The sequence below is a fragment of the Strongylocentrotus purpuratus genome, unplaced genomic scaffold (assembly GCF_000002235.5).
Source record: "Strongylocentrotus purpuratus isolate Spur 01 unplaced genomic scaffold, Spur_5.0 spur5_scaffold_20, whole genome shotgun sequence".
In the NCBI taxonomy this organism is placed as follows: Eukaryota; Metazoa; Echinodermata; class Echinoidea; order Camarodonta; family Strongylocentrotidae; genus Strongylocentrotus; species Strongylocentrotus purpuratus.
In genome coordinates this window covers 13,093,672-13,106,928 of record NW_022145606.1, presented here as the reverse complement: position 1 = coordinate 13,106,928, position 13,257 = coordinate 13,093,672, and the positions used below count along the sequence as shown (strand labels likewise).

Below are 13,257 nucleotides of genomic sequence, written 5' to 3'. Positions count from 1 at the left end.
CACCATCCTCTTCTGATTAAGTGATGTCATTTTTATAATCCACTCTGATATGATTTTCATGATAGACAATTCAAATCGCTCAGATCTGTACGTAACAGTGAGTTTATTCTGAATTATGTCATGCAATATGATGTACTTAACCCAGGTCTTTCTATGTATATTGGATGGTCATAAATTACTGAAATAAAGTTTGCAGTGCCTTTTATATTTCAACATTTTGATGTACAAGGGAGACACAAGAATGTGTTGTAGTTTGATGATAGTGTATTTGTATTCTATAGCTGAAATGGTGTCGCGTGACATTCAACATTGTTCCTTGATAAATATTGAATTGAAAAACCGAATACACTGAAAATGGATCAGCTTTTTAAACTCCAATAATGCACAACACGTTTAAACTTAGTGAAATTCTTTAACAAAGTTAAACTTTGTTTCCATTACTAATTTAAGTATGTGTACATTAAATGTTACAAGTTCAATATTATCTTCATGTTTCTCTTTTTTTGTGTCTTATATCAAATTATAAAATTGATATCAAGAATATTTTCAGTAATTCATTAATTCAAATAACAATTTATTGGTGCCATTAACTTTCTTTTTTAATTGCTTCCATTAATTTTGTCATTAATTATTATTATGATTATTATTTTAATTATTTTTCTATATGATTGTTATCATTATTGTTACTATTATTATTATCATCATTTTAACTGTTATCACCATCGTCGTTAGTGATATTTTCATTGACTAAAATTAATTTGTTTGGAGTTGTATACTGTACAGTGTTAAATCGACAAACTCAAACTGATTGTAAACTTCTCCAATACCCCCATGTGAGTGACATGAGAATAAATTGTTATTTCATTGCCATTGTCATTGTAACTCTAGTTCTCTATACGTACCCTATCAATCAAATACAAATTGGCAACTCTGTGACGTATGTGACGCAAGCCCTCCTTCCATTTGCTTTGAGCATAATATTACATAAAATCACGTTTTCGTCTTCATTAATGACGGAATATACCTTATTTGTTCCTTGCAGTATGTGGTAGTATATAGAAACATATGCAATAAATATATTTAGGGTGCATGTATAATTGACAATTTTCTTGAGGAAAAATGAACATTTCTCATATTTTTAGTACTGACCACTGAGTTGAGCTCGCATGATGCGTCACAGAGTTGCCAATTTGTTTTTCATTGATTACAAATTCAAAACTTGATAACTTCCTTATTTTTAATCAGATATTACTCAACTTCAGTTGACTGACCCGTTTCTCTCATTTTTCTGCTTCTTTTAAAACCAACTTAATTTCAGGATGGACTGCCCCTTTAACTGAGATTTTTAAAAAATTGATACAAATAGTTGTGATATAATCTAGTCATTACAGATTTTATGCAGGCCTATGAACAAGCTCTTAACACATGCATAATTAAAGCATTAAGGCATTGATAATTCTGAATTTATTATGAACAATCCGCCATAGGGGATGGAGGCACGGACCCCACCCCAGGGTACAAAAAGAAGTTAAAAACACCTTTAAAACCGTTTTTGTTTTGTTTCTTTCAAGGGAGGGAAGGGGGGTGGTGGTGTGTGGAGTAAAAAAAAAAATAGTGCTCACTACCCCTCCCCTCGCTTATTCACAGCAAAATATTTTCTCACAATTTTTTTTTTTTTTTTTTTTTTTTTTTGGGGGGGGGGGGGGGGGGGAGGGAGGAGTAGCGCTAGGGGTACTTTGTGGCCCAAGAACTGTAAACATAAAGGGGGTGTATTCAACTTTTTACCCAGAGATTTTCTTTAAAAAGGGTTTTTTTTTTTTCTCTTTCTCTCTGGATTCATGAGAAATTTCAAAAGGGATTTATAAAATATTAAAAGGGGGTTGTTTTTCTTTCTTTCTATATGGACTCCTGAGAAATTAAAAAAAGGTTTTATATGAAATACATGTATCTTGAATATCATAGATAGGGGGTAGGCCTACATTGAGCAGTTTTCCGGATTTAGGGGGTCTCCATAAAGGCAGCGAAGGGGGGGGGGGTCAGAAATGTTGGCAGCCTGAGAGAGGGGGCGCGCATCCAAGGGAACAAGCATATACGTACCCTATATAACACCGAGTTGGGGGGGGGGGGGGGGGCTTCCAGGGCTGCAACTTTTTTTAACCTAGCTAGACCAGCCATATCCTATAAGTGAGCGTTATGATGACGACGAAAATAAATACGGTTTATTTAGTCATACTATACTACATATCTGATGAATACGACATCGCGTACTTTATCAAGAAGAAAACAAAAAGAGTCTAAAACAGAAAAGGGCGTAGTGCTTGGGGAATTCTAATAAACAACCACGTGGCCATAATATCCCTGACAAATATATGCATCAAAAAGCATCCTACATATTATCATTTAGAATAATGTCTTATATAAGTTATATTATTAAATTGCATGTAAACTTCTCCAATTTATAATAATAATAATAATCTTTACTAATAGTAATATAGGCCTACCTTCGAAACAACTGTCAGGATATATAAACCGAACTAGCTTGTTCGGACACACAGGCCCGAATTCACAAAGCAAGGTTTAGCTCAGACCAAGGTTTAAGTTTAAACCTCCTTTTGTTTCGCCAAACCTCCTTTTGTTATTTATAAACCTGGTTTGTAAATAACAAAAGGAGGTTTGGCGAAACAAAAGGAGGTTTAAACTTAAACCTTGGTCTGAGCTAAACCTTGCTTTGTGAATTCGGGCCACAACGTCTGGTTATAGTTTAAAGAAAACAGCAAAATAAGAGGGGCAACTTTTGGCGAATGACTAGTAATTTTGTTTCTCTTCCCCCCACCGCCCCCCCCCCCCCCCCCAAAAAAAAACAACATCAACACCAACAACAATAACAAACCCGACCCCTTCTGCTCGAAACGGAGGAGGAAATTGCTGGTTGGGGGATCTATGGTGGCCCTGAAGGGACATCGCGAATAGACTAAATCGTGAAAAATATGCGATAAAATTCACGATATCGTCAATTTTATCGCATATTTTTCACGAAGAAATTCACGAAATTGACGATATCGTGAACTTTATCGTGAACTTTTCACGATGAAATTGACGATATCGTGAATTTTATCGTGAAAAGTTCACGATATAAAGTTCACGATATCGTCAATTTTATCGTGTACTCTATCGTGTACTCTATCGTGTACTCTCCTGACGGGCGCTTCGTAAACAAAACCAGCCCTAGCTGGGGGAGACAGAGAGAAGGAAAAAAGGGAAAGGGAAAGAGAAGATAAAAGGAAAGAAAGAATAATAAGAAGAAAAGAGGGAAACGGGGGGGGGGCGAAGGGCTCTTGTCTCCTCCTCACTCCCCCCCCCCCCCTCCCCGCCAAAAAATAAATCAGAGAGAGAGAGAGAAGGGAAAGGGAAAGGGAAAGAGAAGATAAAAGGAAAGAAAGAAGAGGAAGAAGAAGAAAAGAGGAAAACGGGGGAAGGGCGAAGGACTCTTGCCCCCCCCCCCGCCAAAAAATAAATCAGAGAGAGAGAGAGAGAAGGGAAAGGGAAGGGGAAAGAGAAGATAAAAGGAAAGAAAGAAGAGGAAGAAGAAGAAAAGAGGGAAACGGGGGCAAAGGGCTTTTGCCTCGTCCCCCCGCCCCCCGCCAAAAAATAAATAAGAGAGAGAGAGAGAAGGAAAGGGAAAGAGAAGAAAGAAAGAGAAAAACGAAAAAGAGGGAGAATAGGAAAGAAAGGAAAAGAAAGAAAAGAAAGGAGGCAAGAGCCCTTCGCCCCTGTTTCCCTCTTTTCTTATTCGTTTTCCTCTTCTTTCTTTCCTTTTATATTTTCTTTCCCTCTCCCTTCTCTTTCCCTTTATGGTGGGAGAGGGGAGGGGGAGGTAAGAGCCTTTCGCCCTTCCCCCGTTTCCCTCTTTCCGTCTTCTTCTTCTTTCTTTCCTTTTATATTTTCTTTCCCTTTCCCTTTCCCTTCTCTCTATCTCTCTCTCCTATTTATTTGTTGGCGCGGGAGGGGGAGGAGGCAAGAGCCCCTCTTTTCTTCTTATTCTTCTTCCTTTCCTTTTTTATTCTCTTTCCCTTTCCCTTCTGTCTCTCTCTCTCTTATTCATTTTTTGGGCGGGGGGATGCAAGAGCCCTTCGCCCCCGTTTCCCTCTTTTCTTCTTCTTCTTCCTCTTCTTTCTTTCCTTTTATCTTCTCTTTCCCTTTCCCTTTCCCTTCTCTCTCTATCTCTTATTTATTTTTTTGGCGGGGGGTGGGGAGGGAGGAGGCAAGAGCCCTTCGCCCTTCCCCCGTTTCCCTCTTTCCTTCTTATTCCTCTTCTTTCTTTCCTTTTATATTTTCTTTCCCTTTTCCCTTCTCTCTCTTATTTATTTTTGGCGGGGGGGGGGGGGGAGGAGGCAAGAGCCCTTCGCCCTTCCCCCCCCCCGTTTCCCTCTTTTCTTCTTCTTATTCTTTCTTTCCTTTTATCTTCTCTTTCCCTTTCCCTTTTTTCCTTCTCTCTGTCTCCCCCAGCTAGGGCTGGTTTTGTTTACGAAGCGCCCGTCAGGAGAGTACACGATAGAGTACACGATAGAGTACACGATAAAATTGACGATATCGTGAACTTTATATCGTGAACTTTTCACGATAAAATTCACGATATCGTCAATTTCATCGTAAAAAGTTCACGATAAAGTTCACGATATCGTCAATTTCGTGAATTTCTTCGTGAAAAATATGCGATAAAATTGACGATATCGTGAATTTTATCGCATATTTTTCACGATTTAGTCTATTCGCGATGTCCCTTCAGGGCCACCATAGGGATCCCCTTCTGCGTAACGCATGAGTTACGAGCGCCCGGCCGCCCGCGTACTGTAACACAACCACTCGACCTCGGTGCACAACAAGTTTGAAGGATCAACGCGTTTTTCTTCTCGGGATTAGCAGTTTTTGTTACCCGTTGTTGAATCCAGACTATCTGCAGCTGAAGGTTCCTGTCAAAATTAATGAAAACCAATGATTTTCAAAAGTTAGCAGCACTGCAGAAAACAAGGCTTGGAGTTGGACTCAATATCAAATCCAAGCCTGACAGGCGCGGCGTATGCTACATGGGACTCGCCCCCGACTCTCAGGGGAAGATCATCGTCAGCTGCCCGCTATTCCATTCGCCGCCTCTGCGTACCTCGACTCTGATATGACCGGATGCTGCAGAGCCTAAACTTGAATTTTGAGCCCGAGCCGAAAATTGAAGTTTACAGTCTTCACTTTTATTGTCTTGAGACAATGCAATTTGAGTATTGAGAGGTGAGATTTGAGTTATCATGTGCATCGATCGATACATAACATAGATCTATGATTTTTTTTTTTATCATGCAGCTAGCATAGTTTAAAATTGATGAATAATGAAGTTCCTTTGTGAATTGTGTGTATGTTTCTTTTCTTTTTGTTTTGACTAGACAAAAATAACTGTCTGGTATTGCCTACTGGCCGTATTGGGCCTTGGGAATTCTTTATGAAACACTGACATTTGTCAACCTTCCAAGGCGATCAGTGACAGTGGAGCCAGATCAGATGCAGTCTCAGCGGAACAACCGTCAATATCAGAGACTGAATCTTTCGGTCTAGTTTTGACATGTTTTGTTCTGTTGATTTTGTACAGAGACAATGACTTTGTACATGAACATTTATATGGTAAAATATCTCCCATGTTACTAATCGATGCATGCCACAACGATAGAATAATCCATGCATGGGATGCACACTGCACTATAGGCCTACAGTACATGGCCATGCCCATGAGTAGTGATCCCGCAGCTAGGAAACAAGTTGGCTCAGTCGGTAAAACGTCTGCCTGTCGACCACCCAGGCGGATGACTGAAGCCTGCGTTGTGTGTTAACGTGCCCTTCCCCTTGTTCATAGACGCAGGCTATGTTACGTGGATAACACTCCGTCCCTCGGATAGGACGTTAGATGGAGGTCCCGTGTAGAGAAGAGTCACTTCCTTTGCATGTTAAGAACGGCCACTACACTGTTCCTATAAGAGTAGTGGTCCACCTGCACACACCCCAGTATAGTACGATAATACTCGGACAAGCTATGGTTGAGAGGCTGCAAGGTTTGGGCAGAGTTCAGTTGCTCGCTTTGACTCTCTCTGTCCCTGCACAGTCGCTCATTTCCCACACTTGCAATTTTGCACAAATGGTCAACAAATCACAGACGGAGCTGTATGCTTTCCGCACCCTTTGTTTATCTCAATTATCAAATCGGCTCTCACTTAACAAAAGAAAAAGGGATCATGGGGGACCAACGGGTACCACTTAGGCATTGTTTGCTATATAGAGGGCGCAAGTAGTGTAGTCCCGCTTTAAGAGAAATTAGAAAAGATGTGTTTCCAGTTCTTCTTGTGGAAGCTGCATGCAAGAGTACAAGGGGTAAGGAGTTCCAGGTTCGGGGTAGCCTAGTTTGGGGGAAGTATAGACCTAAGTACTAAAAAGCCCTATCACCTAGGTATTTGTTTACCGGTACTGCTTTATGTGACAGTAAGTGTATTATTTATAAATGGCCGAGCGTGTATTGTTCATGGAGAAGATCACATAGTACAGTATAATCTCAGTATAAAGAGCTCTGATATAACAAGGTATCTGTTAATAGGAAGGTGTTTTTGCCGGTCCCAGCTCTTAATATTCTTTTCTTTTACCCAGATATACATGTAACAATCAAGGTATTTTTTATGGACCCAAGGACCTCGATCCTTATAACGAGGCTCATCTGTAATCTGAATTATTGATCATTTGCTTTCAGGGACTGTATGAAGGATGAATGAGATGATGCAAAGGAGTAACATGGAGGTTTTCAATGTCAAATTCATCAAGGAAGAACCCCAAACCAGCTGGGAGACATCATCTAATTGCCAGGCGCCTGTTGTAGGTATGTGTAGAATCATTTTTGGGGGGTATACAAATATGTTTTACATATACAAGTTAGTAAGCCAAACCGAGAAATGTGGAATGATTAGCGCGAAAATCATCATTCAGGGAAAAAAATGCACAGGGGCTCAGGCCGAATTAGCCCCTGAAATGCCTAAAAGAGCCCCCCCCCCCCCCCCCCCCCCCCCCCTAAAAAAAAAAAATTGCATAGAGTTCAATGCAAAACAAGTTTAAAGAGTGTTATTCTCATGCAAGCAAGCTTGAAAAGTAGCCCCCGGAATTTGTTTAATATTTTCTTCCTGGCAAAGAAAGGCTAACAGACTCTTTAATCTTTGAAACAATCAGTATTCAGTAGTTCACACTGTGTAAATTGTGCTAGCTGAACATTTAATTAAACAAGCCTATTTTCATTGCCATTAATTAATAAGCCTTAAAATGTATATTGATGAATACCTTGGAAAGGGAATAGTACTAAATTACCATATGCACAATTCAGGCCTTAGGTCCATGCAAATTGTTTCTTTATACTGATTACAATGACAGGAAGCCCACTAATTCGCCATCCTAGCCTTCGTGTATGTTGACAATAGTGCCTGTGAGCATTAGCATACATGCGATACAATGTACTGTACATGCAATGCACATACTCCACATGCAGGATTTTGTGTACAAAAAGAATTGTGTGCCTGTGTGTGTGTGCATAGAGACATCACCGTCCACTGCATTGGCTGTGACACCTCTTTGGGGTGTGTGTGTATTCTGTATACATGTACATGCAGGCAGTGGGTTTTACTAATTATCAACAGAGGCAGGAAAGGGTTAAATCTTCTCTCTCTCTCTCTCTCTCTCTCTCTCTTTCTATTTCTGTTTAATCCTGTCTATTCTTTCGTTCTCTCTTTTTCTATCCCTCTCTCACTATCTCCTTGCTTTGCTTAATTGTTCCTTCATGTCTTTCTGTTCCTCTACAGTATATCTCTCTCTATCTCTCTCTATATTGTCTTTCAATTTTTTAACTCTTTTACTCCTCGTTCATTCTCTATCTTCTTTCATTATCTATGTTTTCATCTAATCCTCTTTTATTCTATCTCTCTTCCTGTTCCTTGTTCGTTCTCTATCTTCCTCTTTGATATATTCTCTCTTTTCCCTCTCTCAATCCATCTCTTTGTTCCTCTTTCATTCTCTCTCTTCTTTCGCGTTCTCTCCCTCTCTCCCTCTCTTCGTTCATATTTCCCTTTCGTTCTCTCTCTCTAGTATTCTCATCTCTCCATTTCCCACACACTTTACTTAATTGATGAAATGATTTGCACTTCGGTTGCTTTCTTCATGTCCGTACACAGTCACACGTTTGCCATACATGCAAATTAGCACGAAACGGTAGGCACTAATAGGCCATTTTCTTAATGTAACCAAATTTAATGCATAAGTCTTTGTGAAGTGCCTCAATGCAAGTTATTTCATTCACCTGATAAGAATAATAGTATGTCAATAGTCAGAATGCAAACTGCATATATCAAGTGTTGCTAGGTAGGTCGATCAAGCCATAATGTTTGTCCAACCTGGCAACAACTAATGTATGCAGTTCTGATTCTGTCTATTGAAAGACTATTATTCTTTTCAGGTGAATGGAATAATATGTACCAATATGTATTGAGGCACTTCACAAAGACTTATGCATCACAAATTTGGTTACATTACGAAAATGGCCTATTCTGAAGGAAGGATTGCTTTGTGCAACACAATCGCTTTGCAAAATATCCCATTTCAGGTCTTGATTAGCTCCATGACAACCCTTTTTCACATATAGAATAGATTAACAGTTACTAAACCTTGAAACCTTTGGTATATACACTGTGGCACGGGGAGCTCATTTGTGTGGCATATGTGAAGTCAAAGATTATTGTGTAACTTTGACCCAATACTCCATTTTCTTGCTGTAACAAAATATAATAACATACAAATTTAAAAGTGGTGATATTGGGGTGATATTGGGGAGAGGGGGTACAAAGAGTAACCCCCTAGCTCTAAAGAGTTACAGGGTTATGAAGAATTATTGGGGAGGGGAGGGGAGGGGGGGGGGGGGGGGGCAACGTCTTTCAGAGTTCATTACACATACTGGTACATGTATACTACTGGTACATTAAACAACATAGAGAGGTTCTGGCTAGTTTTGGTCCCCTTTAAATAATTGAGCAATAGGCAATTTTTGTGATGTCATCACATGTACTGCACAAATCTTTGTTAAATGCCCTGTTTAATACAAAGCATTCCATTCACCTGTTACCCAATACCCATTATTGTATTTCAAAAGTCAGAATACAAATTGCGTACATGACATGTTGTAAGGTAGGATAAGCCATGTAGACCTAGCAACAGTTAATAATACAATTCGCATTCTGACTATTAAAATACAATTATTTGTAACATGGCCCTTAAAGACTTATGCATTAAATTGTATTAATTTACAAAAAAAGGTATATTGTCACATTTTGTGATTTGCCTCATTAACTTGATTTGACAGTCCCAAAAGATAGGAGATAGAGGGATATTATCTGCCCAAAAGTAGATGTAAAGACTAATGATTGTGTACAATTATTTGTTTCTTATTCATGAACAACACATTTTACTGCATTAGTAATCCTGAAAGGTTTACAGCCATTCATATATATTTGTATCGTCATGTCCAACTACCGGTACTTAAGAAAAATTTGAGTTCTGGTCATGAGATTGCGTTGAGAAAGAAACGTTGTGGAAACAATCAGAAAAGGTTGATCATCTAGCATATAAGTATTGTTGTGTACTGCAAGGCTCTGGAATCATCAAAATGACAAGAAATTTGGCCCAGTCTTGGTACCGTACGTACAAGCACTCTACACAGAAAGATGTATATGGGACGTGTGGCATGAAAATATGTCCCGATTTTCATGATGTTACATGCCATATTAAGAATATTAAGGCTTTTAAAGAGCCATGCTTTTCAGGGAACATTTGTTATTTGATTTACTTCCACACTTGCTTAATACAACGATAACGCTCACAAATTATTGTTCACCTCTTCCCAGAACTCAAAATTCTCTTTAAAGGTGGAGTCAACTAATATTTAAAACTTCAGATTATCATGTTCTTTAAATCATCTTTTTTTTCATTGGAAGTAGTTGAGCTTAAGGACCAGACAGAATGCCTCCAAGAAGTTGGTTCACCACTCCAGAAAAAAAGAGAGCACATTGCTACCAAGGAAGAAGATCATGACTTATTCAGCGAAGTAGAAGAAGGTGACTCTAACATCTCAAAGACACAAGAAGAAAAGGTTCACTCTACAATACAAGAAGGTATAGAAGGATGACGTTTAATCCAGAAAATGCAGAATCTGCCTCTTGACTTTACCATTGCCGTTATGTTTGTTTGTTATTTTTTTTCTTTTTCTGAGGGGGGGGGGGGGGGGGGTAAGGGCATTTCCTCGCCTTCATGCTAGCTATTTTTCATTATCTGATACAAAGTGATGAAAATGGGCTGCTTTGTCTAGCATTGTATGATACTATATTGCATGGGCATTATAATTCAAAGAATGAGCGCTATCTTTTATTTTATTGATCAATTGATCTTCCTCTTTCCTTTATTGATCCTTTGATGTTCCTGTGAGTTATCACCTTTTGTTTGCAGATTCATTCATTGTCTTCTTGTATATTTTTATTCGTTTTTGTTCTTGCTTTACAGATCATGGAAGCTCCAGCAGGATGGATGCCGAAAGAGCTACCAGTAGACAGTCGAGTCTAGCTAATGACAGTCATCAAGTGTATCAATATCAGATGGGTGAGGAGAAGATCTTGACTTCGGAACATAATGGCTCCATGTACAGTGTCTTTGAGGAAAGAACTTCAATGACTGAACAAAGAGAAGAGATCGATGATGGTTGGTCGCTCAACGAGACAAGACCTTTCATCCGAACACCCGATGTAAGTCTTAGTAGGTCTTATTTGCACCATGGAGGTCACGTAGAAGAGATCGATGATGGTTCGTTGCTCAATGAGACAAGCCCTTTCATCCGAACACCCGATGTAAGTCTTAGTAGGTCTTATTCGCATCATGAAGATCACGTAGAAGAGATCGATGATGGTTCGTCGCTCAACAAGACAAGCGCTTCAATCCGGACACCCGATGTATGTCTTAGTAGGTCTTATTCGCACCATGAAGACCAAGTAGAAGAGATCGATGATGGTTCGTCGCTCAACGAGACAAGACCTTCCATCCGGACATCCGATGTAAGTCTTAGTAAGTCTTATTCGCACCATCAAGATCAAGTAGAAGAGAACAGCGATGGTTGGTTGCCCTTTGATACAAATCCTTCCCTCCAGACTCCAGGACAATCCGGCGAGAGGCCTTACTCATGCCATCATTGCGGGAAGAGATTTGCCAGCAAACAAGCCGTCAACAGCCATATGCAGTTCCACAAACCGTATCATTGCCCAAAGTGTAATAAGGGATACTATGCAAAGGAAGAGTTGGCAGAACACATGGACACTCACAATTCGGCGCATGCTCCGAAGATAATGTACCATTGTACCTACATGGACTGCGATAAGGAGTTTCCCACCCACCAAGGTCTTAGTAGGCATATGCAAGGACATCCTCAAGAAAAGCCATTTGAATGTTCAGAATGCCATAAGGGCTTCGGTACTCAGATCTATCTAAATGCTCATATGAAATTACATAGTAGAGAAGCTAAATTTCATTGCGCTGAGTGCGGCGAAGGTTTTTTTTCGAGAGGGTCACTTTGCTAGGCATATGGCTAAACACAAGGGACAGAAGCTCTTTCAGTGTCCTGTTTGTCATAAAGAGTATATTTCAAAGGGTCAGTTTGATCTTCACATGAAAACACACATTAAAAATGGGGAACTGAATTACGAATGTTCCCAATGTGGTAAGTCATATCCGTATGAGGATTTAACTGAACTTGGAAGTGAGGGGCCGCATCAGTGTATTGAGTGTGATAAAGGGATTCTCAAAGTCCAACATATTTCCTCCTACAAGAAAGTAAATGTTTTTCGATGTCCTCACTGCTATGAAAGGTTTTTGAAGGTCGTGGATCTAACGAAACATGTCGTCGAGGTTCACCCTGAAAGCGAATGCCATCCGTGCCCCGAGTGTGATAAGACGTTCCCACTGAAACTAAAGCTGGCAGTCCACATGCAAGTCCACAGAAAAGAGAAACAGGACTGTCCTTTATGCGGCATGGTGCTAGGTTCCAAACGGGCTCTCAAGGGTCACTTACGCATGCACCAGGGAGAACGGAAGTACAAATGCTCCCTGTGTGACAAGACTTACCTTCATTTACAGTCTCTAAAAAACCATGTCGTTACACATAATGGAATGAAGCAGTTTAAGTGCGCTCTTTGCGACAAAGCCTTTTCACATGAGAGTACTCTGAGGCACCATGAGAAGAAGCATACAGCCGTTAGACCTCGAAGAAGGATACAGAAACCGAAACCATCTCTGTTCCAGGAGACGAGAGAAGTTAGTGAAGAACAAGATACTTTTCCTGGGAAAGACCTCCAGGAGAGGCAGGAGCACCACGTACATGAACCTGGTGAGAGTAACCCTATTTTAAAAGTATGTCAGGTGAGAATGACGGCCCCACATCGGTCTCAAAGAATCTGCAGAGTGTTCTCAAAGAAACTTCCTCTGTGTCTCTGTGCGAAAGAGATGAACCGAACAGTGGTAGGTTAGAATATGATGGGAACCCTTCATTTCAGAAAGAGGGTTTACAGACAGATGACACCATACCTCTTACAGGTCATCCTGGTGAGGGACCCCATTCCTGCCATAAATGTGGGAAGAGATTTGCCACGAAACACGCCGTCAACAGTCATATGCAGTTCCACAAACCTTTTCATTGTCCAAAGTGCAATAAGGGATACTATGCAAAGGAGGAGTTGGCAGAACACATGGACACTCACAATGTGGCACATGATCCGGAGCTGATGTACCAGTGTACTTACTTGAACTGCGATAAGGATTTTCTCACCTATCAAGGTCTTAGTAGCCACATGCAGAAACATCCCCGGGAGAGGCCATTTCCTTGTCCCCAGTGTAATAAGTCTTTCGGTTCTAGAAATAATCTCAGGGGACATATCAAACTACATACTAGAGAACCGAAATTTTGGTGTGTAGAGTGTGGGGAAGCATTTCTTCGAGAGGGTCACTTTGCTAGGCACATGGCTCAACACCGAGGCCAAAAACTGTTCACGTGTCCTTTTTGCCTGAAGAAGTATAACTTTAAACGTCGCTTTGATGCTCACGTGAAAAACACGTTTACAAGTGCTCACACTGCAAGAAAACCCACCCAGCGGAATATGTGAA

At 40.2% G+C, this 13,257-nt stretch overlaps 2 protein-coding genes across 2 annotated transcripts; both read left to right on the top strand.

Annotated features, from left to right (window-relative positions):
• Positions 1-6,787: 6,787 nt before the first annotated feature.
• LOC115927594 (zinc finger protein 14 homolog) lies at positions 6,788-11,678 on the top strand. The gene is made up of 3 exons (XM_030993669.1): positions 6,788-6,904; positions 10,056-10,229; positions 10,615-11,678. Exons 1-3 carry the CDS (start codon positions 6,793-6,795, stop codon positions 11,676-11,678), a joined length of 1,350 nt encoding a protein of 449 aa, XP_030849529.1. The 5' UTR covers positions 6,788-6,792.
• LOC115927233 (zinc finger protein 782-like) lies at positions 11,259-12,739 on the top strand. Its single transcript, XM_030992794.1, has one exon. The coding sequence runs from the start codon at positions 11,683-11,685 to the stop codon at positions 12,622-12,624; it is 942 nt and encodes a 313-aa protein (XP_030848654.1). The 5' UTR covers positions 11,259-11,682; the 3' UTR covers positions 12,625-12,739.
• Positions 12,740-13,257: the final 518 nt, after the last annotated feature.

Coding starts and splice junctions, on each gene's coding strand:
- LOC115927594 (XM_030993669.1), top strand. CDS start 6,793: ATGAATGAGATGATGCAAAGGAGTAACATGGAGGTTTTCAATGTCAAA. Junction 6,905..10,055: donor TTGCCAGGCGCCTGTTGTAG/GTATGTGTAGAA, acceptor CATTGGAAGTAG/TTGAGCTTAAGGACCAGACA. Junction 10,230..10,614: donor TCACTCTACAATACAAGAAG/GTATAGAAGGAT, acceptor CTTGCTTTACAG/ATCATGGAAGCTCCAGCAGG.
- LOC115927233 (XM_030992794.1), top strand. CDS start 11,683: ATGGCTAAACACAAGGGACAGAAGCTCTTTCAGTGTCCTGTTTGTCAT.